This window comes from Podarcis raffonei, chromosome 11 (genome assembly GCF_027172205.1).
Source record: "Podarcis raffonei isolate rPodRaf1 chromosome 11, rPodRaf1.pri, whole genome shotgun sequence".
In the NCBI taxonomy this organism is placed as follows: Eukaryota; Metazoa; Chordata; class Lepidosauria; order Squamata; family Lacertidae; genus Podarcis; species Podarcis raffonei.
Genome location: NC_070612.1, coordinates 36,619,183 through 36,643,719, shown reverse-complemented (window position 1 = coordinate 36,643,719; position 24,537 = coordinate 36,619,183). Strand labels below are relative to the sequence as shown.

Genomic DNA, 24,537 nt, shown 5'->3' with positions numbered 1-24,537 from the left:
CGCGCACGCACAGCCCCCCCACCTATACATATTCTTTGCTTTTCCAAGTAATCTAAGTAAAAGTTGGATCCAGTAGATCCAACTTAAGAAACCCATGGAGTTGAAAGAGGAAGTATGAAAAATCATCACTCTCCTGCAGCTCTCTGTACTTCTCAAGGGAGAAGAAGGTAACCAGCTTAAACCACCTCATGACCAAGGGATAGTGAGTAGAAGGGGTGGCTGAGAGGCTTCATGAGAACTTCAAGGGAAAATTTCAGAGCTGCCGTTGCTTCTCTTCTGTAGGTACCTCATTGGCAACCTCTCTCCTAAACTGTGGTTTATTGAAACAAGTTAGCTTGATTTAAAATACTACAGTTGAGACATCAGTTTGTCCAAGGTTATGTGCTTACTGTAAATCAGAAGCTCTGCTGGAGCCCATGGTTTGCTGTGAATTGTTCTAAAAACAATATAATATCTCCCTGGAAACTTGTTTTTCATGCATGAAAAAGTGCTTTTTCTAGTCCTAGCTGTAGTTGCGTATCTTTTCAGTGTTCACCAAAATTGTATGCCTTTGATCATTCATACTGCAGCTTTTAACCTTTAAGTTCAATATGCAATATGTTTCCAAGGTTAGTTGTGGGCATCATATTCACCAAGGAGATGATAAAAACGGCTAATGACAGGAAGCAACTAGCAATGGAAGTAAAAGCTACAAAATAAATATATATGGTGCAATATACAAAGCTTTATTTTTACAGAAAAATAATAACATGGTAGACTGAAGCCAAAGCAGAGCAGGTCCATCCTTCAAATGTTACATATTTTCCAACATCTAGGTACAAACTACAAAGGAACTTATTTTTCAAAATGTTGTTTGTGTGTATAACCTCATTATACAGAGGATTTATAGATTTCAGTATATATGAAAATACTTAGACTATTGTCTGTAAGCATACATAAAGAATGGAAACACCCTAGTGATTTCTAGATTTAATTTTCTTTATAATTAAGAAGAATGAGAACATACATACTCTATTGTGTACCAGAGCAGGCTTTTAATATTAATTCTGGAATTAGAAGTATGATCAAATTCAGCTGCTAGAGTATTTGAGTCCTGATCTGTTTCTGCTGTTCTCTGCAGATTCTGTACTTTATTTGCTTTTTGTTGAAATCATGACAATTGATTCATTCTTCTTGAAAATCTGATAGGCAGATGTATACATTGTTTCGATAGCAATCCTGCCCTATTACAATCAAAATGTGAGCTTTGTCATTAATGCCAGTGAGATGTAGGTTGTATCCATAGTCTTTGCAATCCTTTTTTACAACTCACTGTTCTTTCTTTGTCATGCCAAAGACATTTACAGTGCCACGTTAACTGGTAGCTATGTAACTCTTAAACAGCTTCTGGCATATACTAGTTATCATAATATAGCATGTTTATAAAAAAGCAAGAAAGTAATAATAGAGGAACCATAGTGAAACAATGGGAGATGGGGCAAGTGGCAAAGAAATCTTGGGAGAAAAGAGCGGGTAGTCGGAAAGCACATGTGGAGCCCATGATGAAAAATCAATATAAAATGGAACTTGTATACTAAAGGAATGGGGAAAGGGACCAGTTTCCAAAATTCTTTATATAAAATTGTGCCATGAATATTTAAACTAATGTCTTCCTTTTGCGGGTGGCGCTGTGGGTTAAACCACAGAGCCTAGGACTTGCTGATCAGAAGGTTGGTGGTTCGAATCCCCGCAACAGGGTGAGCTCCCATTGCTCGGTCCCTGCTCCTGCCAACCTAGCAGTTCAAAAGCACGTCAAAGTGCAAGTAGATAAATAGGTACCGCTCCGGTGGGAAGGTAAACGACGTTTCCGTGCGCTGCTCTGGTTCGCCAGAAGTGGCTAAGTCATGCTGGCCACTTGACCCGGAAGCTGTACGCCGGCTCCCTCGGCCAATAAAGCGAGATGAGCGCCGCAACCCCAGAGTCGGTCACGACTGGACCTTTACCTTCCTTTTTGGAAAAGAAAATATGTGTGTCTAAATATTATAAAGCAAACAATCAAATGAATATATAAATTATTTAAAATGTATTCCACTCATATTCAGTATTGTTTCTGAAATTTGTTAAGAACCGGGGAGAAAAAGCTCTGAAGAAAACAGAAAAAGAACATATTCAATTTTCATTTTATAACAGGTGTAAGGAACAGAGAAATTAAAATATATTTAGTTGTAATGTTTTATTTGGTTTATTCAGAATTGGATAAAATTGCAAATTTTAGCAAATTATAATCCTAGCTTGCACATGTATAACAGTGCAAGTGGTGAATTCCTTCCTCATTCATATCTATGGAGGGAGCTAATCCACAGATAATCTTCATTTCTTGAAATCAGTGGGGAAAGTGAAACATGAGAGCTCTGTATATACTTTGGGAATGTTGTACCAGGGACAAGATTATATTATTATTACTTAAAATTCCTGATGATTTTAAATAATGTAAAAGAGATCACTTGTCTATAAAAATCATTTCTGCATTGTAGCAGATTACTTGATTGAATGGGTTGAATTGCATGCCTTGGTTGATTTCAGGGTTTTTGCTTTGTCTCTTACAGAATAGATGTTATAGCAATTCTGATGACCTGTGAAAGCATGCTGTGGTCAGTTTGCAGTTCTGTGCAAGAACTGTTGTTCCCACAAAAAGACAGAAATCGTCGTATTTATAAAATACACAAGTATTGCAACAATTTACTTGCAGCAGCTGTCTTTTTAACTGCACCATTGGAGAGCCTGTATAAGTAAGTGTGATGTAATATTTTAAGACAAACAGACATTTATCCTATAGAAGGAGTAACAATCGTCTATCTTTGTGTAATGGCTGGATTCCAGTATGGTAATGATGCACCAAAATCTGAACATTGGTTTCAACTGTGGATAGGAAGCAGCGCTTGAATGTACATTATTTTACCCTGCAGCAGATTTGTTTGAGGAAAATAGTGTCATTAGAATCTGGTAAACTTGAAACCAGTCTATATTCAGTACTCTCAAGGCTGCAATCCTAAACATGCATACTAGGGAGTAGTTGAAGACAGAGAGACTACTTCCAAATACACATGCATAAGATTGTGTTGTTAAGAATTTGGTAATAATAGCAAAGCCTCTAGCAATATCTAACTCTACTGCCTGCTTGGTCACATTCACACCATACATTTAAAGCACATGGCTTCTTCCAAAGAATCATGGGAACTGCAATTTGTACAGAGTGTTGGAAATTGTAGCTCCGTGAGAGGTAAACTACATTTCCCAGGATTTTTTGTGGGAAGCCATGTGCTTTAAATGTATGATGTGGATGGGACCGAGGCTGGGGCTGGGGCTAAGCCATCAGGAGGGCTGAAGCTCATTGCCCAAAACTCTGGAGAACTCCTGCCAGTCAGAATACAGAGCTAGATGGGCTTAGCATCCTGTGTTCCTAAGGGCCTTTGATCTGTTCTAATCCTAACAGGAGCAGGCCAGGTAGAAGACTAAGGGCAGAAAAATATTTTTAAAAGTCATTGACCTAGAAGAGAAAGGTTGATCCTAGACCAGGCATAGGCAAACTCAGCCCTCCAGATGTTTTGGGATTACAACTCCCTTCATCCCTAGCTAACAGGACCAGTGGTCAGGGATGATGGGAGTTGTAGTACCAAAACATCTGGAGGGCCGAGTTTGCCTATGCCTGCCCTAGACAATAAGGAGAAGAGGACAAGGAAAGAGCCAGGAGTTTGAGGGGGGAAAGGGTAAGTGGGAGAGAGAATAAGCACATGACCAAAAGTCCCGAATGGAAGGCACATGATGAAATGTACACATGACCAAAAGCCCCCAAAGTGAGGAAGGCTGTTAATGAACTACAATATAACTAAACAGTATAGTATCAAGACTGTTCTTTTTAAAAAAAGGGGATTTCAAGTTTGTAACCTGTTTTGAGTCTATTATGTTAGGTGGAAGGTGAGATGCAAACTGAGATCTTTTAAATACATTAATAAAAACAAATCTCTCGGTTTATCTCGTAGCTTTGTAATACTTCTCAGTATAACTTCATAACATTGGAGGGAGCAGGCATGCTGATTTTAATTCAAAACACACTAAGAAAAGGAACCATATTTCCTTGTACAATTCTAACTGCTGTCATCTACTAAACTCCATATTTTAGCTGTTGGGAAGAATATTTTTCTTCGTGTCCTGTTACACAGCCCTTTGAGACTGTAAACAAAATAACACAACATGGCTATTTCTAAGCTTAAATCCAGAGGGTTTTTACATCTTGTATCCAAGGAAAATCACAACAAACTTATTATTGATCAAGCAACAGTTGTACATCTAACATTCCATAAACACATGCTAGTGATAGCTATCTGTGTTTCCTTGGAGAACTGAAACCTGCTTTGCAATCAATAAACTGCATCAAGTAAGTGACACACATGACTCAAGACTATCTGTCCTGAAGCCCTTCAAAATATGGAATTCCTTCTATTTCAAATAAGAATTTTTTTGTTTTTGTTTTTTACAGATTGTATATTTTAATACATGAAGGAAATAAGCAAAACAGAGAAAGTGACATCTGCTATTCCTGAAAAAATTGAAATGTGTTCACTAAGGTTCCTACAGGTTGAAAAGTAGCTCATCTTTGAAAACAAGATTTATTTAACTGACATGCTAGTTCAGGCCATATATAGAATATATATTTTGAATTGTTTCCTAACACTGATATAAATATTTTGGACTTGCAATTTTAAACAAAACCTCCTTCTCTTTCTTGCCAATCCACATTTTTTTCCTGGCCTTTGTTCCCACCCACCATTTTGTTTGGTCATTTCCCTCGCTGGTCATCCTCCCTTCTTTTTGGCCTATGTATTGTTTCTCTTTCCTCCCTATTCATCTCTGACTTGGTGGGGGGATGTGTGGAGGCAGGTGGTCCCCATTCTTCGGGGCTTGGTTTGCTGCTCTTCCAGCCACAGAACTTAATCCACCACACCCATATACCACTGCATGTGTTGTTTTTTTAAAAAAATAATTTTTATTAACTGGCCAATCACATCAAATTAAATCACATCACATAAATTCCGAATTACAAAGCCAAATTTTGAATTTTGTTGGGGGGACCCATACTTCAAGATCCAAAGGGGGATTCTAATCATCTTCTTGCTACTGCGTTAATGTCCAAATTGGTCCCAATCAGTCCAAACAGAGTTCATAATTCTATCCAGTCTTATCTTGCTGTTTCCACATCTCATCTTGTTCATATGTTTTCTCTTTTTTCTTTATGATCTCTTCTGATAGTCTCCTTAAGCCGATAAACACAAATATAATAATCCTGTGTGAATTTCCCGTTCTTCCAATCCAAGTCCAGATGGTTTCCATATATCATCTCCTTCATAGATAACATCACTCTTTCCATCATAATTTTACGAAGCTGTCGCTCTTAAGTCCCACTGAGGAGTTTAATCCACAATATATAAACAGCTTTGTTTCTCTCTTTCTCCTCCCAGACTCAAGACCTCCGACAGAGCTTCCCAAAATGGCGACGGCATTTTTAACTGCGTCATTCCATAGCTCTTATACCTTCCAGATTCGTCTTGAAACATGCTTTGGTTCAAAAGTTTATCTCCACACAGCCTTAAATCCACAGCTTAAGTCCTTAAAACGACATTTCTGACTCATTAGGGGAGGGGATTCTTGTTTAATCACATAGAAAAAGAAAGGAAATTTTTCCCCCTCCCCCATCAGTCCTTTGCCGTACCGTATCTTGACGTATCTTCTCATGTTTTATTCTTGTCTTGTTTTATCAGAGATCTCTTCTATCAGCAGTCTTTACTCCCCCTCCTTCCTTGAAGTATGTGCAATTCTTCTTGTCCAAATTGTTTCTTTTGAAGTTCTTGCAGCTAGTGGCGCGAATCAGGGATGGCGTCCAGGAGTGCCAAAATCCCACAGGAGGGCTTTGTGCCTAGTGCCCCCATCCCCACAAATTCGGGGGTGGTATAGGGCACAGCAGGCAAGGGCCATCCCCCCCACAATCCTGGGGGGGTTAAGGAGGCTAATTACCCCCATCATAGCCTCCAAATTACCTCCTGTGGGTCGGAGAGATGTTATTGTCAGCCATCTTCCGATGCGCCCCCTAGTGGCCCCCCACCACACCCATATACCACTGCATGTGTTGACAGCAAGACCTGATACATTTTCAACTACGACAGCCGATTTTTCTTCAAAGGATGCTCCCAATCAGCCCTGGTTTTCAATACAGCAAGCCTTATCAGCCACTGATGCTTCTGTGCTCTGTCAGTCCTCTGCCTTAACTGCCCAAATGGCTATAGCCCCTAAAATTCTCAGGACACACACACACCGTGCCCCCCAAACCCAAAAGAAAACCACTTCAGCTACTGCAGCAGTTAGTACCAAGGCAGTGCTGGATCAGCCACCAAACAGGGTGCAATATATGGGACATGAAAAATCTACCACCAGCAGTGCCTATCTCCCCTTCCCTGTTCTTTGACTGATCACTGCATGGCAGAGACAGTGATCTGGAGCTGATGGATGAATGGGAGCCAGAGTGGCAGAATTGTTTAACTCTTCCCAGCAATTCTCTGAGAAGGAGTCTTGCAGCTGCCCTGTTCATGCTTTTGGCTTTCAGTACTGCTACTGTTGACTTGACACAGGCATCACTTACCTCCTCAAACAGTTTCAACTGGCTTTTATTCCCAGCCAAAGTGTTTTTTAAAGAGGGCATCCCTATATGTCCTCCTGTGGTGCATCGTTTTCATTCATGGAACTTAAAGAAGGTTCTGCAGACTCTCGTGTTCAAACCATTCCAAACTGTTCCTCTCCACATCCTTTCTCATAAGGTCCTCCTTTTGGTGGCTATCACATCAACATGGCTTATTTTGGAATTGAGTGCCTTATGCATATTCCTGAAAGACTGTGGAAAGACTGTGATTCTTTGTATGGATCTATCATTCATGCCTAAGGCAAATACAAGTTTTTACTACAACCAGAACCTCCTTCTGGCCTAACCGGATTCATCCCTTAGAGAAGGCCTGACACATAGTGGATCATCTACTGGGTTCTTAAAGTCTGTATCAGCCAGACTAAGGACTTCAGGTTGACAGAGGTGTTGTTTCTTCCTTTCCACCCTCTTGGGGTAAGAAAAGCTAGCATGCTGGCTGAAGGTATGTATCATTTTGGCTTATGACTCTCTCAAGCTGCCTGCCCTGCAGAATATCACAACCCATTCCACAAGGTCTGCTTTTACTATGGCAACATTCACCATCAATGATCTTTTTATTGGCATCCACAGAGCTGGCACTTGGTCCACACCAAAAACTTTGGATAAACATTATAAACTGGACTTCTATTAATCTGCTGACTCCTCTTTTTGAAAATGTGTTTTGCAGCAAGTGGTTCTGTAGTCTTAGGTGTCCTGGAATTGCCTGCATTACTGGGACTCCTTTGGTACATCCCACCTGCTGTACTGTCACTCAGGGAAAAGCACCTTTCAGGGGAGACCAAGAGTTCCTTTTCTGGTTCTTGGCTTTAGTGGAGGTAAAGCCAACAGTGTTGAAATGAGCAGCTTATATGTGCCAGTGAATGTAATTATCTGAGACGCCCATCTGCAAGTATCGTGGAAGTATTGCCTGAAGTTGGAATCAACCTTGACATCATTGGAGTGTCAAACATTCCTGAAAATTCATTCTGGCGGTTAATAAATTATCATGACTGCAATCCACAACAATTCAATTTTGCTGTCAATTTTAATAGGAACCTATGTTACCTGTTCAGTTTTATTGCCAATAGGTTGTATTCCATTAAAAAATAAAAGACTCCCATCTTTTTATTGAAAAATCTCATAGAACGCTCAGTTATCCTAATTCGTTTTAATGCTATCAGCATGTAAATGCTGCTTTTCATAATCTTTGCAGACACTCAAATTCTAAAGGAATTTAAATGAATTTAATGTTTATACTATTCACATATTCTTGGTACAAAGTAAGTCCAGTAAAAAGCATATTGATGAATAAGTCAAGGTGTACCAAACTATCTCAGCTGTCTTCAGTATTAATTTCCAGTTTATTTTCCAACATCAAATTATTTAAATTCTATAAAGCAACAGTGCTGGGAATTCATCATTTATGCATCTCATCATTTCACACTAGCACTGAGATTTACAAAATCAGTTCTCACCTTGTCATATGCTACAGGAGAATAGCACAACTCAAACATGGAATATTGCTCTTGTATCAAATACTTTCACAGATGCTTTCCCCAGCTTTTGAGACAAGAGGCAGCTGCTATAGGATATTTTATACATAAAGAACATTTCCTAATAGCTGTGGTTATGCACTAATGATTAAAGTAAGAAATTTAAGCTGAATATATTTGTCTGTTAGTAGTATTTTCATTACTAGTAATGGACAGTGGGGGCAACCAGGTTATTCACTGGTGTTTAGGCTGCATATCCATTTGAAAATTACTTTAGAAAAATGTCTGGAATGTGTTCCAATGAAGACAGGGGGGGCATTCAGTATCCTTCAGGGTATCACCTTCCATCTAGCCAGGGGTCAGAGTACTCTTATTGTTTTACTTTTTTGAGAGAATGGACCCATAATCTCCAAGATGGGCCATGCTTCATAGCCAGGAATCAGTTCCACATTTAAAGGTTAGCACCACCACCTAGAATCATACAAAGAACCAGGAATCAGTGCAGTTGTTTAAGCATTGACAAAATACGTTCCCAATGACCAGTCTCAGTTAGCAGCCCAGCATCTGCATTTTGATTTACTTGTACTTTATCTGCAGTGTTGTCTGCATTCTTCAAAGTAGTCTAATCTGCCAGACTATTTTGTCCAAGACAAGTTACTGCTAGGGCACCAGCTGAAGTTAATGAAAGGCGCCTTGGTCTACTAAGGTCGCTTGGGCCTCTAGTGACAAAGTTGGATCTTTGAACACTTCTTGACTGTGGACTTGATCCTTTGGGGGTGCCACCTACTCAGAACCCCACTACTCACAAACAGTACTTTCATTTTGCGTGGCTTGAGCTTTTGTTCATTGGTTCTTATCCAGTCCATTACTGTTCTCAGATAGTGATTTTAACACCACCAAAGGTCAGATATAAAGGAGAAGTATTGTTTCTTCACTTTCATCATAGTCACGGTGAGGCTCAGTAATAGGTCTTAACTGTGTTGGGTCACCACACAGTAGTTTCCTGCAACTTTCATTACAGCTATTCTGCTTCCTACATCACAATTCCCAACGCACCAGTAAACCAAGGAATTAAACAAGCTTTACCTGATGAAGGCGATGTCAATCACCTCACAAAATGCCTACTGTATCACCTGGCATTTCGGCTGGAAATTTATCAAAGTCCTCCACGCCTGCAGAGAAAAGTGGTTGCTGCCAGTCTGAACCTTAGCAAAAAGTGAAATGACTATGAGAAGAGAGACCAAGAGAAATCCTCCACAACCAGATAGCCATCTTCTGCCACAGTTGAGAAGGTGGCCTCCCACATTCATTTGGCTGATGACATGCTGAGAGAATGTATGGTTGTCATGGCAGTCATGAACCCCTGAGCCTCGCTATGCAAGGCAGACAAGAACCACAAGCCTAGTAAGTGCTGCTGGGCTAGAAGCTGGCATGCAGAGAGCTGCTCACTGCTGCAAGCATACTCAAAAAAAGTTTTTTAAGATCAACAGAAGTTGCAGAAAAATACCTCCTTAGTTTGCAAGGGGGCAAATGGCTATAAAATGTTTATTTTTGGCCACTGAACTATCCTGTGTTAGGACATGGAACAAAGCAGAAAGAATTCTGTATTAAGTGTAAAGGCTACACAATAGCCCAGCTCTAGAGAATACCACTCTGTGGAGCAACAGCAGGAGAGGGTTGTTACTGTCTGTCATTCTCTGACTAGTAGAAACAGGAATACATTAAAATGTAAATCATAGCTTAAATCTGAGCAGAAAAATTTTATATTGTACTTTGACTTGAATCCTAAGAACAGCAAGTGGAGTGTTGCTTGTGCAACAAGGCTTTCCCGCCACTGTTGTGGGTTTGGAGACACTATATTCCACCCTTTCAGCAACTGTAATTTTTAAAAACTATTTTTAACTTGCATTTTAAATTATTATAACCCACATCCTGGGACGTCCTGGTAAAGGGCAGATAATACCAATAATAATAATAATAATAATAATAATAATAATAATAATAATAATGTGTGAACAGTGACTGTGACTTGAAATTGGAGACCCCCTTGTGTTGAACTGAAAAACCTTCTATAAGTAGCTCATTGATTCCAAGCCAAATACTTGTTTGCTGTTCAAAAGCTGTTAAAGAAGTATGATTATTGAACTAATTCTACTTGAACTACTTGTATTTTTCAGGACATTTCATAGTAGTGTTGGTGATCCCTTGCCCTCAGATTTTTTGGAGCCTACTGTTGACCAACCATTACGCTGGTTATCTGGCATCACAGAATTTTCCCCTTCTTTACTGAAGTAAGTATCTTTATATTAAAATGTAGATAAGAAACTGAGATAGAATCTATTGATTTCTCAGTTCAATGTTATTCCTTTACCGTATTTTTCACCCCATAGGATGCACTTTTCCCCCTCCAAAAATGAAGGGGAAATGTGTGTGTGTCCTATGGGGCGAATGCAGGCTTTCGCTGAAGCCTGGAGAGCGAGAGGAGTCGGTGCGCACTGACCCCTCTCGCTCTCCAGACTTCGCGCAGCTCTCCGCAAGGCGCGGGAGCCCTGCCCTGGGCTCCCATGGCTTGCGGAGAGTTGCCTGTTCTGGGGGCTGGGGTTGAGGGGAGCTCGTGCTTCCCCTGCCCCAGCCCTGCACCTGGGGGGGAAATAATTTTTTTCCCTTTATTTCCCCCCCAAAAACTAGGTGCGCCTTATGGGACGGTGCGTCCTATAGGGCGAAAAATACGGTATTTTTAATTTTAGCCTGCCCTTCACCAAATGAGCGTGTTACAGGAATATCATAAATAAAATAAGTTAAAATCATAAAATAAAACCACAGAAACAACAGTATCAGAATAACAGAGCAACTGTTCAAGTCAATTGCAATAGACTATTATACAGATATCAAATATAGTTTCTTCATACTGGTTTTCTCACACAGATTCCATGTGGAGCCTGTGGAGCCTTAATGTATAGACTATACATTGTTTTGCCCAGCTGATGGGATCTGAAATGAGCCACACTTCCTCATCCAGATGCTCCACTCTCTGATACAAATTTCCTCTATTGCTTTTCTAATGGGGCGCTGACCATAAACATGGTTTTAAGCCGCTTTGCGATTTCTGCTTTTGTTTACCATGTTTGAGACTGATGGTAAGAATGTGGGCCAAATAGTGAGCAATGGTGCTCACACATTCCCCAGCCCACATACCCAGGGCTAAACTACAGGCATCTTATATTTACACCAGCTTCCAATTCAAACTATTGTAGTGTGATGGTAATTGTTGTTGAAGAATGGGTAGTTCTTCTTTAGCAGTATCTAATTATTTTAACATTGATGTTTGATTATAGACATAATCTCTTGCTTTAGTAATGTCTAAATGTGCTGTTCTTGACAATAAAATAACTCAATCTAAGTTTTTCTTTCCCGTTTAACTATTTTGACTTTAAATTTTGAGTATTACATGAAACTTTATTTTGTATCTGGAAAAAGTAGTAACTTTGGGCATTAGAAAAGCTAGATAATTCTACAAAACTAAACTTCATTTGAACAACTGATTTGTTCGTATTTGGTATTTTTAGAATTTGTTGCATGTTTGGAAGCAATGCATAATTTCCTTGCCGTTTTAGTAAGTGTAAGGACAATTTACATATGAAGCATATGCCATCAGCTGTACTGTCATTCTTTTTCTAACTTTGGACCAAAATTCCTCCCACGCCCGTTTTAGCAGGCTATCTATGCTCCCCACAGAATTTGTATCCTTTCTCAGTAACCTGCATATTTAAATGAATGCTATGATTTTTAATACTTATTCTGAAAAAGTAAATCTTTAGCTTCTGCTACATTTAATGACATGTCTTTAATTTCAACATGCCATATTTTTCCATGTATAACACACCCCCATGTATAAGACAACCCCTTTTTTCTGAACCCCAAATTGAGTCAGAGCCTGAACCTGAAACCAGCCTCCCCATGCCAGAGCCTGAACCTGAGACCAGGCCGCTTGCACCAGAGCCCAAACCTGAGCCCAGACTGCCCATGTCAGAGCCCAAACCGAATCCAAGTCCAGACCACCCGCACCAGAGCCCACACCCAAGCCCAGGCTGCCTGCCACAAAGCCCAAGCCTGTACATTCACCATCCTTGTATAAGGTGACCCCCCCTCAATTTTTGACAATTTTTTTAAAGCAAAAAACATTGTCTTATACACAGAAAATTACGGTAGCTTTTTCTACCATTCAATACAGTAATACAGAAAAAATAAGAGGAAACTGCACTTCAGTTTATTAATGTCCAGTGTGAATGGAGGTTCTTTAGAGGCAACTATAAAACAAATATATAGTCAGCATATCTGTGTAAACCCGGTTATAGAAATAATCATAGCTCCATTCAGATATCAAGTGCCTTGTAGAATTGGAATCATATGAGGGGTAGAGCAGGGGCCACACTTTGTGTCCCCATCCACTCCATCAGGTCCCTGTCAGTTGGCCTTGCTGCCCTCTGTAAGGCCTATTCTGTATGGGTGTGCTCCTTGTGTAATTTAGAACCCTAAATCTTGTAAAAAGACTACTCATATAGTGCATGCTTCCCACTTCAAGCCTTTTCCAATACACAGAGGAAGATGGAGCAGATTGTTAGGGATTCAGCCAAGGGCCCTGTGAACATTGACACATTTCTAATCGCGTATGACCTAGAATACTCCGATAGGGTTCATGTCTTTATCATTACACATTAGTCAATATTGCATGAATAATGTGTTGAAGCTTATAAAATAAGACTAAATAAACAGTATAAATGTTTTGACATGAGAAAGAGCCCCATTGCACAAATGGACTTCAGTTTGTGTAATGCTGGAATCAATCCTTTAGATTAGATGTTAAGCTTCCTGTAATATAACTCAAAGTAGGATTGGAAAAAATTGATGTTGATGATATGCGTACTTAGTTATATACTATTTTTAATTCCCTCTGTTCTCCAAGAATGTCAAGACAGCATACATGGTCCTCCTCACCCCCGTTCTATTTGCACAGCAATCCCGTGAATTAGGCTGAGAGTGTGTGACTAGTCCAAGGTCATCCAGCCAGCTCTGTGACTGAGGATTTTAAGCTGGCTTCTCTGATCCTAGTCCAGCACCCTAACCACTACATGACACAACACGACACGACATGACACTGTAAACCACTTTGATATTTTCATGATATAGCAGTATATACATATTTTCATAACTATTTAAATAAATAAATACATGCATGCATCTTTAGTTAATAATAAATGATTTTCCATGCATGTTCATGTTGATTTAATGGCTGAATGCCCAATTTTAAGCTTTGGTGAATGTGCATAAAAGGAGGAGGTTGAATTACAGGGCTATATCCTGATTGCTGGTGCTGCAGTTTCCATTGGCATTGCCGTGCTAGTCATTTCCTCCTACCTCCAATACAGCTTAGTGGTACCATGTAAAAGCATCCATATATTGATGGAAAGGATATGAAAAAAGTGGTAAGATTGCCAACAGCTCCTGGATGAGCTGGCCTCCCAATTGTAGTAGATTCGTAGAGGTAGATGCAAACCATCACTTGTTCTTTTCTTAATACCAAATTAAACATTTATATGTGTCATATTTTATATATAGTTCACCTTTTCCTCTTTACATGGCTAGCCTTGTGTTCACAGCTACATGAGCTTGTAAGATGAGAGAACATATGCTTCTCCATATGTCCAATATAAAACTTTTCAGTGCATTTACTAGTGTTAGTATAGTGGCTTCGGGGAATGTCTGTAATACTCTTATTTTCCCTCTGAGTGAATCACATCAACTGTACATTTCAATTTGCATGATGCTCTAAGAGCCAAGAATTGGCAAATACTGAAAAGCAATAACATCCCATCTGGTCAATGATAGTTGAGCTTTTTCTCTACCTCAATATTCCATAAGTCACTTTACATATTACTTTAAATACTTAACTGTCCAAAGGCCTTGTTTTTCTTATGTTTAGAAATTGAAGGGAAGTGTTGCTCTAATTTGTATAGTTAGATACTGTAATGGTTATGGGGTTGCTCGTGCGTAAGTTGCCGCCACTCCTGGGTAGGTGGCCTGGTTAAACCTTTCCTGGCTGGACAGCCCCTCACTTCGTGGCTGCTCAGTCGCTGGCAGAATCCGACAGTGGGTGTTTCTTCAACCTTTTCCAACATAAAAGTTGTTTGACGCCCAGTCTCCTCCTAGCCTCCCTGCGCGGAAGCCTTCTGCGCAGGGTGGGCGTGGGTAGCGGAGGACCTGTGCTCTCTCCGCTGGTGTCCAGTGAAGAGTCTCTGAGCCTGCTCTCTGCTTCCCCCATTGGCCCCCCTCCATCCCTGGTGTCGCACTGAATTTCTTCCCCAACAGGAGACCTGCCTCTCTCCCTACTTGGCCCCTCTCCAGCATCGTCGCGGAGCCCCTCCTCCTCCTCTCGTTCCGATGGCAGTTCCCTGACAGATACCTAATTACATAGCATGGTAATGGTAGCATGGTGAAAAGAGCTATGCATTTCCTGAACATTATCTGAATACATAGAAATGTTGGGAAATTGAGCAGGGAACTGGGCTAATATGAAGCCTTTATACTTAATATATAATTTAGAATCATAGAACTTCCATAGAGTTGGAAGGGACCCAAAGGTCATCTAGGCCAACCCCCTGCAATGCAGGAATCTCAGCTAAAGCATCCATGACAGATGTCCATCCAACCTCTGCTTAAAAACCTCCAAAGAAGGAGAGTCTACCACCTCTCATGGGAGTCTGTTCCACTGCCAAACAGCTCTTACTGTCAGAAAGATTTTCTGAATGTTTAGTCGGGATTTCCTTTATTGTAACTTGAAGCCATTGCCTTGAGTCCTACTCTCAAGAGCAGGAGAAAACAAGCATGCTCCCTCTTCCATGTGACAGCTCTTCAGATATTTGAAGATGGCTATCATCTCTCAGTCTCTTCTTTTCCAGGCTAAACATACCCAGCTCCTTCAAGTGCTCCTCGTAAGGCTTAGTTTCCAGACCCTTGATCATCTTGGTCTCCCTCCTCTGCACACGTTCCAGTTTGTCAACATCCTTCTTAAATTGTGGTGCCCAGAATTGGACACATCTGTTTTATGTTACCGAATATACTTTTATAATTCTGCCTTAATTATAGTGTGACAAGTAGCTTGCATCGTATTTCCCACCCAACCCTATTTGTTTCTTTCTTATTTCACAGACTTGATTTCAAATATTTTATAACATCACTCTAAACACTTAAATACAACATTGAACTAAAATATAATGCCTCAGATTTATTCAGGCATTAAAAATGATTTTTGCCTCATGAAACAAGAGCATATCTGGCCCCAATGAAAGAGATAAGTGAGGTTACTTTGTATCAGTTAAAATTTGGCAGTCTACCAAATGTTAATTTGCTTTTTAGCTAGTTGAGATTAAATGTAATTCCTTCCCTGAGCAGCCTTAAAGTAAGCAACCATGAAAGCATTTTCAGAGTAATCTGGGAGGAATTGACATTTAAAGGAGTTAGCATTACAACTGCACTTTAAGGCTATTAATTTCATAGATAAATTAACGACATTATTCTGTCTTTATCTTACATTTTGAAAGGACTCCATCAGCCAGAGGAATGGCAGCCCAGGGTCAACTCAAGCTGCTCTTATCCCAGCCATGCTGTAATTGGAACTTGCTTTTGGAAACCCTGCTACATCACGATTGTCTCTTAGTGAAACTTTTACTGAGGAGTTCCAGTAAGTACTGACACTTTCTATAGTTGCAATATTTTACCGCTGAAGAAACACAAGTAAATTGTTCAGGATTGCCACATTGTTTGCTATTTTAATATTAGCAGAAGGATCGTGGTCATCACTTCACATAATTAGCATTAGGCTCAATACTTGCAATCTAATTTTCTCTCATTTTTTTGCTCAGGATTTTTTGTTCGGATAGGAATTCACATTTATCATGCTAATACTGTTTAAAACATAATGTGTTTGTTATTTACTAAAACATTAGCTGTAGATATTCTGCAGCTCTCTTGGTCCAGCATTTGGTCTAACATTTGTCAGAAGAGCACCACAACTAAACTTTTGTCCTGTTTTTTATTGAATGTTGCAATGCACTCATTTACCTATTCAAATGCATGTCAGCAAAGACTGAAAGATGTCTGAAGATCATATTCTCCCCCTGCTGTTGGATTATATTTACTAGTGTGTTCAAGGATCACAAGGATGGAGTGACAGCATTTATTAAGCTTTTGACTGACCATTACCCTGAGCTTCAGCGGATTGCATCCTGCCTAGACACGCTGAGCTGTAAAAATTGTTTCTCTAGCACAGAACACGGAAATCATTTAAGAGTTTGTTTTTGTAAGAAAAATCCCTATTGTGTAAGAAAAGACCATAGATCTTAGCCTAAAAATACTATTACATGCCACCCCAATCTCCATGAGCAGTGTGAGAATCCAGGGGTTCCAACTGCTTACACAGGATTGGGTTTCCTTTAGAAAGAGTGAGGCACAGCGGCTATATGGTTTTATTAAGACATAATTAAACCTAGAAGTGGGCAGTGGAGGCTGTGCAGCAAATTATACCCCAAGAGTGTCTTCCATTGCCCCTCTCATTGCCCACTGTCTCTCAGTGCAGCTTCCTCTGACCATTGCTGCATGGAGTTCTGGCCTGCCCTGCAGCTCATAGAGGTCTGGCTTCTGGCCTCCTCCTCCTTCCCAGCACACCTCTCAACAAAAATCCAAGACTCCTGTAAAATGACACTCTTTACTGTCGCCTTTCCATCACATCAGCAACCCTTGCTTTGCACAGACCTGATAAGGTTCTTTGACATGTAGATGCCTTCCCATTGTTCAATAATGGCTTGCATTCAATCAGCCTAGTCAGGCTGGTTTGCGCAGGGATTCCTTGTCTGGCACAGTTCTGTAGCTTGTATTTTCCATCTTAGCCCAAATATTAGCTAGATTCTGACATTTGTTATACTACAAAATTTTGTTGTAGGTCCGACTTCCACTCTCACTACTACCTCAACTTCTGAACTTTTCTTCTTTCTTTATTCAAGAATCTGAATTATCAAAAAGTGGAGTACAAAGTACCTGCCTAGACATGAAGAGCAGCCAAGAACCTAGTCTGACTGAAGCAATATTTGCAGTGCTTTCTTATTGTACTTTATCTCCCAAATCACTTGGTGGTGTTCTTGAAAACTACATGGAAAAAGAACAGATGTGGGATTGTTTATACAATATATCAGGTATGAAAAACGCAGTGAAATTTTCTTTCGGGGGTGTATCCAGTCTTGCTGGGAGTGGAGTTCCGTTTATGAGATTCACATAACTACCCCTTGTAGTTACCTGTACCATACTCCCAATTTGCCCCAGAGGTCTTCTTTCAGTTCTAGGTGGGCAGCAACATATGTGTGGGATGCTTTAGAAAATACAAAATTGCATCTGAAAGAGGATCTTAGGTTTCAAATTGAGAACCAGTCGTAGAAATTTCTTATAATACCACAGAAGTTACTTTCATTCTTGGATGCTCTAGGAAAATCTCCACTTAGCTTCATCTGTAGCACCACATCAGGCACTTCCATTTTGAACTTCATTTCATGTGCCTTGTTCTTGCAGATTTAACTCAGTGTTTTCTAAAGCATTCATTCATTCAGAGTATATTTATCCTGCTCTTCAGCCAAAAAACGGCTCCCAGGGTGGCACACAAATGTCAGTGATAAGACAGTTCTTGCACTAAGGTTAACAATTTAAAAGACATGATGCAAAATGAAAGAGAGGAAGGAGGGGGATAAGCAATCCTGGGACTATTTCTTAGTTATCTAGAACTCTGGTAATGAGCAACTGAAATGGAAAGATTTCAAAGAGAGCAAGACCCAAATGTTACTGATGGAAATGCCTGTGTATTCCACTTCTTTTTATAGCCTGGTGGAATGGCTGCTAATGACAGTTGAGGAAGGAGCCTGAACTGGTATTTTCCTCTTCCGTAGCCTGGACCAGAACTCAGTCTATTCCACCATTTAAGAAACTAAACCACCAAAAGCCACAATTACCTTTAAATACTATACATTGTTATATTATCACACAAGTCAAGTCAGTCATGATAACTTGTCTAAGTGCAAAGATAAACAGAAGTAGTATGTTGGGTAGTAGTAATTATCAACTTCTAAGCAAAACAACAAAGGCATGGCAACTGAGAAAATAATGATTTATAAAAGTGTAGCATTTGATAACATAGTATTGTTATGTAGAAACTTATTTTACTCTGGTTGCTTTTTTATTATACGACTGTACCATGGAAAAGTATACAAAACTTTCTAAAATAGTAACATTAAATGTTGCTAAAGAGGCTCAACTTAATGTTTTCTTTTAAATTAATATTATTACTATTTTGTCTCCAAAGTTTCTAGTTGCGTTGAGTCAGAGCCAGAGGTTATCAGATGCTTGAAGCTGACTTTGATTAATTCAGTTAAGGGTATTGTGAAGCAGATCATTTCTTTGATGCATTCATGGGAAGCAACAGAAAACTATGGAACCTATCAACACAAGCAAATTGTCCCTGAAATTTTGCTGAAGACTGTTCCAAAGGAGTGGAATTACACACCTAGAGAAATGAAGAGAAAAGAATCTGGGAAATGTAGGTGTGCTTATATAATTCCTGTCAAAATAATAGCCATACATTTAATGAGGACAAATCAAAACTGAAAAATTAGAATTAAGTGGTGTGATTTCATAATGAATACTATAGTAATACAATTTATGGTATTTTAGAAGACTATCCATGGAATTGCTTACATACTTGGGTGCAGTACTTTGTCTTACTGAGTTCTTAGTGCAATCCTTGTCATTGTGGGCTAGTGGAAGGCCCACATTCAGCAAGGTCTCTTTGGGAAAGCAAATGGGGTGACAGAATAAACATACTAGTAATCCTGGCATTGGTGACCTCAGTATTGGATTACTGCAATTCACTTCATGTGATGATTCCCTTGTGCTTGGTCTGGAAACTGCAGTTAGTGCAGAATGCTGCAGCCAGATTCCTGACAGGAGTGAGACCCTGTCAACATATTACTTCTCTATTCAGAGATCTGCACTGGTTGCCAAGTAGTTACTGTGCCAAATTCAAGATGTCACTATTAGTATATAAAGCTCTTAACTATTTAGGACCCATTTACTTGAGGGATTGCCTTATCCCACATACACCCACTTGGCCACTTTGAACTGTGACATTGACATTTTTACAAGTGCCATGTAATGTCCATTCCACACTTGCAAGGAATCAATCTTTGCATTTGGCAGCACATGCACTCTGGAACTCCCTGTCTATTGGTGTTAGGCAGATACATTCAATGTACTGTTCTTGGTGCCTGCTGAAACCCTTCAGTTTCAGAGAGCCAGTGTGGTGTAGTGGTTAAGAGCAGTAGACTTGTAATCTGGTGAACCAGGTTCACGTCTCTGCTCCTCCACATGCAGCTGTTGGGTGACCTTGGGCTAGTCACACTTCTTTGAAGTCTTTCAGCCCCACTCACCTCACAGAGTGTTTGTTGTGGGGGAGGAAGGGAAAGGAGAATGTTAGCCGCTTTGTGACTCCTTCGGGTAGTGATAAAGCGTGATATCAAATCCAAACTTTTCTTCTTCTTTTGTTCAGAAAAGCCTACCTTGAAATGTGAATTTGACATGCATTTTAATATGCAATTTTTTATAATGTAATTTTAATTATATTTTGAAATGTTTTAGGTGTAGTTGTTTTCGACTTATGACTTTTTAGTGATAATTTTAATGCATAGTCTATATAAACCAATTAGATTTTTTTAAAAAAAATCTCTGTGCACGGTACAAACTAAGATGCATAGTACCTCCCCCACCCACCCTGGCATCCATACCATCCAATAGAGAGCTAGTTTTGCTCTTGTTGCAATAAGTTTCCCTCAGTACAGCACTTACATTTTTCCCTCACAGGAGAGAATGGCAGCCATTCACTAATATGAAAAAAAATTGAGGGATATATTTAGTGATGCTATTTGGGTAGGGGCTATAGCAGTGGCCACAGGTAAATGTCAACAATCATCAAATTTCGTTACAGATAAGTTGGCTATTCTTCTTAGTTCAGTGTCCGGCAAGACTGGCATTATACCATGTGTTTGTAGTGGGTAGGTGGGTGGGAAAGTAGGATTAAAGAGTGGGTGGGACCCTTTCCTACACTACAATGCTGCAAATAACATACACCCTTGTATGTTTGTCGTGGTAGCTCTCATCATGATGTGGCTAGGTTCCTAGGCTCCCAGTTAGCCAGATGTTTCTGCCATTGTGTTGGGACAAGTGAGGAGGCAATTCTCTTTCTTCCTTAGCTTACATATGTGGTAGCGGAAGCAGAGAGCTCTTGTGTGCTCTGCCTTTGTTGTTTCCACTGTTGTCCAGTCACACTGGCTCTTCTGGGTCTCTGAGCACTTCTTGCAGGACAGGAAGATGCACCACACAAGAACAGCAACATGAGCAACAGAAGATAAGGAACTTAGTGCCATAAAATAAGCACAACTGCCACTTATGATCAATTTTAATTTTATTTAAATTTTAATACATTTAATACATTATTGTATTTGCTAAAATTATGTTAGTGATAGCCAAAGGTCTCCAATTATTAAAATAGCAACCTGTTTTTCTTTACGTCTTTTACAGTTTGTTAAACAGATTGCTATGTTCATATTTTGTTTATTGTAAATATGTTACGATCATCACAAGTTTAATTTATAGTTTATGCTGGGGTGTAACATTGGAATGTACTTTGTCACATATTTGTAATATGGAATGGCATGCCGTTTTTTAAACTTGGAACCTTTCCCTCTAATTAGCTCCTGAGACAAGTTTCAAAACCCTTTATTCGTTTTGTGCTTGAATTTAAATTTCAAAATGTCACGCTTATATTTGACTCTTACTTTTTTATGAAAGGGTCTTTAATGTGGAATGTGGGAGTAATTTATGTCAGAACCAACTTCAAGTGGTATTAAAGTAGCAGAACTGTATAGATAATATACAGATGGTATATTGATTTTTGTTACGGCTAGATTGCAACATGGAGATGGACCCTTTACCTTAAAATTTCCTGATGAAGTAGGAAACTCAGTGAGATATATCCCACTGAATGTGAGTAAGATGATTAGTGTGCATATAAAATGAAGTGTACGTAGTCTTACAACTGAAGACACTTCTTCTTAGGTTCTCAGAGATGCATTCCATTTTATTTTCACAACCACTTTGTGAAATAGGTTAGGTTGATATAGATTTGGTTAGGCAATGAGTGAGATTCTTGGTAGAGAATAAATCCGCAGAATCTTTATTTGCAACAAGAGGCTGGTACTGGCTCTGATGGCACTTAATGAACATGCAATCTTGCATCCAACACACAGAAACCATCAAGTGTGAACTAGATGTTCTGTACAAGCAGCTGATCATATAATGACCCTTACCTTTGGGGTAGTTAGTCTATGCGGGACAGCGCCTGGTGTGCGCCTTGATCCAGCATGGGACATGGAGCTGAAGTGTTTTCCTAGGCCAGCATGACTCCAAATTAGACTTGCACTGGCCTGGAAAGTGAATTTCAGCCTGCCCAACATTCAGCCAATCACAGACAGACTGGTTGCAGCGGGTGGGCTGGCCTAGGCCAAAAGGCTTCACTCCGGTCCACTTCCAGGACATTTAACCCTGGCCTGCCTCCACCACCTTGTCCAGATGCTCGGTACAAGAGACTGATCATATAAAGAACTAGTTAATGGGATTTCTTCACATAAAAAAGGGTTGGGTGGAAATATGCACTAACTGACCCTCTGGTCTTATGGACTGTCCAGGTTACACAAAATATTATCTGCATGAAGTCATGTTCACTCCACCGCCACAAAATAATGGTAGCAACCCCAGCAAACGTGAACCAGGGCTATACATCTAAGAGACATCTAAAATTAAACATTGGCATTCAGTCTTCATAACTGCATTGTATAGCAAGAGTGTTTAATGTTAATCATACCTTCTTTCATTCTTTTTTTTAAAGGCTTCACAAGGCTTGCTGCTCAGGCAGTATCTATTGTAATCAGCAAGTTACCTACAGTGATTGCATGTTTGCCTCCCCCAATTAAGTATTTCTTTTTTCTCTCTGAGAGAAAAATGCCAAAAAACTTAATTGAATCGAAAAAAGCTGGTCTTCTTGTCTGGATCTTGATTGTAATTATATGTCGGATATTTGAGGATGGAAACACCACAGAACTTTTAACGGGTACGACTCTTGACAGATGGAGCAAAGAGAAGCTCAGTTTGGTTCGTGTATGTTTGGAAAATATTATAGGGAAAAAGAAAAGTAGCCCTAAACAAGTGACTCACAAGATTATACAGAGCATTGAACAACAAAGGCCAAACTGGATTGAAAACCAGTTACTAAAGGCAAGAAAACTGGGCATAGACTGGTAAGAAGACCTGATATTTCACTTTTTGTTTTTGTTTTTTTGCTACCATTTGCCTATACAACATGAATAATGAAATGTTTCTTAGTAAAAATGTTTACTGTAGCAGATACTGAATTCCCGCAGGGCTCTGATTATAGGATAAATAGAAAACAAGGAAAATTGTGTTTTTCCCATAGAAGGGTGAACTGTCATTACATATATTCTTGCAATGGATTTTACTATGGAAATTAAATTAAGGAGGATATAGTTCATACAAAAAGCTTTGTATGGTCTTCTGTGATTAGAAACAAAGAAGCACATTTAATTTTGTAATGTAACAGCATATCCAGAGAGAAATTCAGATCTCACAATAAAAGTACCCCTCTGCTTTTTTGTGAGAAGAATATCAACATTTCCAGATTTTACTTCAAATTCACAAGATGTTTCCAAAAAAGTTGAGGGCTTACATGTTTTATAGCTCTCTGAGTTATGTGTATTTTTAATTGGTAGCAGGTGGATTAATCAAGTCTTCTTTATTTTATTTAAAAGCATTTATATACTGCTTCATAATTCAGAAATCTCTTTTAACAGGTGATTTTGCTGGTATTGCTAGTTATTATATAGTTCGTTGAATAAACTTCACTTGTAACAGTAGAATGTTCTGCCTGTTTCATCTACATTTTATAAAGGACAACCTCTTGTTTATAATCTGTATAGGCAAAATAGTACTACAAGATTGAGTCATCCATGCAAATGAAAATGTATTAATTCAGCACATTGACTTGTGCTATTTTATTGCTAGGGGTATTTGGTTGGCAGAAACTGCAAAAAGCAGTAACAGTATCACACAAATGCTCATTGACATTGACCTTCATCATCTTTATGTGTGCATTTAATACTAATTTTCATGCTCTAATCCAATGATTAAGAGATTAAGGCTGCATAGCTATTTCATTGAACCCAGTCGGTCTTCCTTCTGAAAAGAATTGCCTACAATTGTGTTGCAAGACTGGATGCCATCTATGATAAGGGGGGAAATGTTATTCACTAGGACAGTAGCATAAGTAAGTTTGTAACATTGCTGAAACTGGAAGGCCTTTTATACAACGGAAAATATATCAGTAATGTATGTAATTGGAAGATCCTAAAAGCTCTGTGGGTTAAACCACAGAGCCTAGGACTTGCTGATCAGAAGGTTGGCGGTTCGAATCCCCGCAACGGGGTGAGCTCCCATTGCTCGGTCCCTGCTCCTGCCAACCTAGCAGTTCAAAAGCACGTCAAAGTGCAAGTAGATAAATAGGTACCGCTCCGGTGGGAAGGTAAACGACGTTTCTGTGCGCTGCTCTGGTTCGCCAGAAGCGGCTTAGTCATGCTGGCCACATGACCCGGAAGCTGTACACCAGCTCCCTCAGCCAGTAAAGCGAGATGAGCGCCACAACCCCAGAGTCGTCCACGACTGGATCTAATGGTCAGGGGTCCCTTTACCTTTATCTAAAAGCTCCAGTAATACTTTTCCTTGCTTCTTATTTTTATAACAAGAGCATGCCACGATATCAGACAGATTGCATATGCCAAATTTTTATATATAAATATCTTTCAGGCTTCTTACTCAACATTTTAATAAAAGATGCAAACATTTTCTATAGCACAACATCTGTTATTTCAATTAAAGGGTATACACACATACACATGCACACTCTCTTTCTCTCTCTCTTAATTGAAACATCAGTGTTTGCATCCTGTACTATTTTTTTTAGTATTTAGCTTGACAGATATTTTGAATAATTTTATCCAGAAGCCATTAGAAGTGTCACTTTTGTAGCGCCCTGTTCCTGGGACGAGCTATGCTCTGCTGTCTTTCAGCTTATATATAGACTTTATTAACTTGGAAGCAGAAATTTACTGTGTAGGAATG

At 39.5% G+C, this 24,537-nt stretch overlaps 1 protein-coding gene across 1 annotated transcript in view; it reads left to right on the top strand.

Annotated features, from left to right (window-relative positions):
* KIAA0825 (KIAA0825 ortholog) overlaps positions 1 to 24,537 on the top strand; it is a 179,986-nt gene that overhangs the window by 53,558 nt on the left and 101,891 nt on the right. Inside the window, exons 12-17 of the mRNA XM_053409044.1 lie at positions 2,586 to 2,768; positions 10,377 to 10,490; positions 15,798 to 15,937; positions 17,256 to 17,444; positions 18,599 to 18,832; positions 22,235 to 22,643. Coding sequence (XP_053265019.1) covers positions 2,586 to 2,768; positions 10,377 to 10,490; positions 15,798 to 15,937; positions 17,256 to 17,444; positions 18,599 to 18,832; positions 22,235 to 22,643 — 1,269 coding nt within the window. The remainder of the gene's footprint in view (positions 1 to 2,585; positions 2,769 to 10,376; positions 10,491 to 15,797; positions 15,938 to 17,255; positions 17,445 to 18,598; positions 18,833 to 22,234; positions 22,644 to 24,537) is intronic.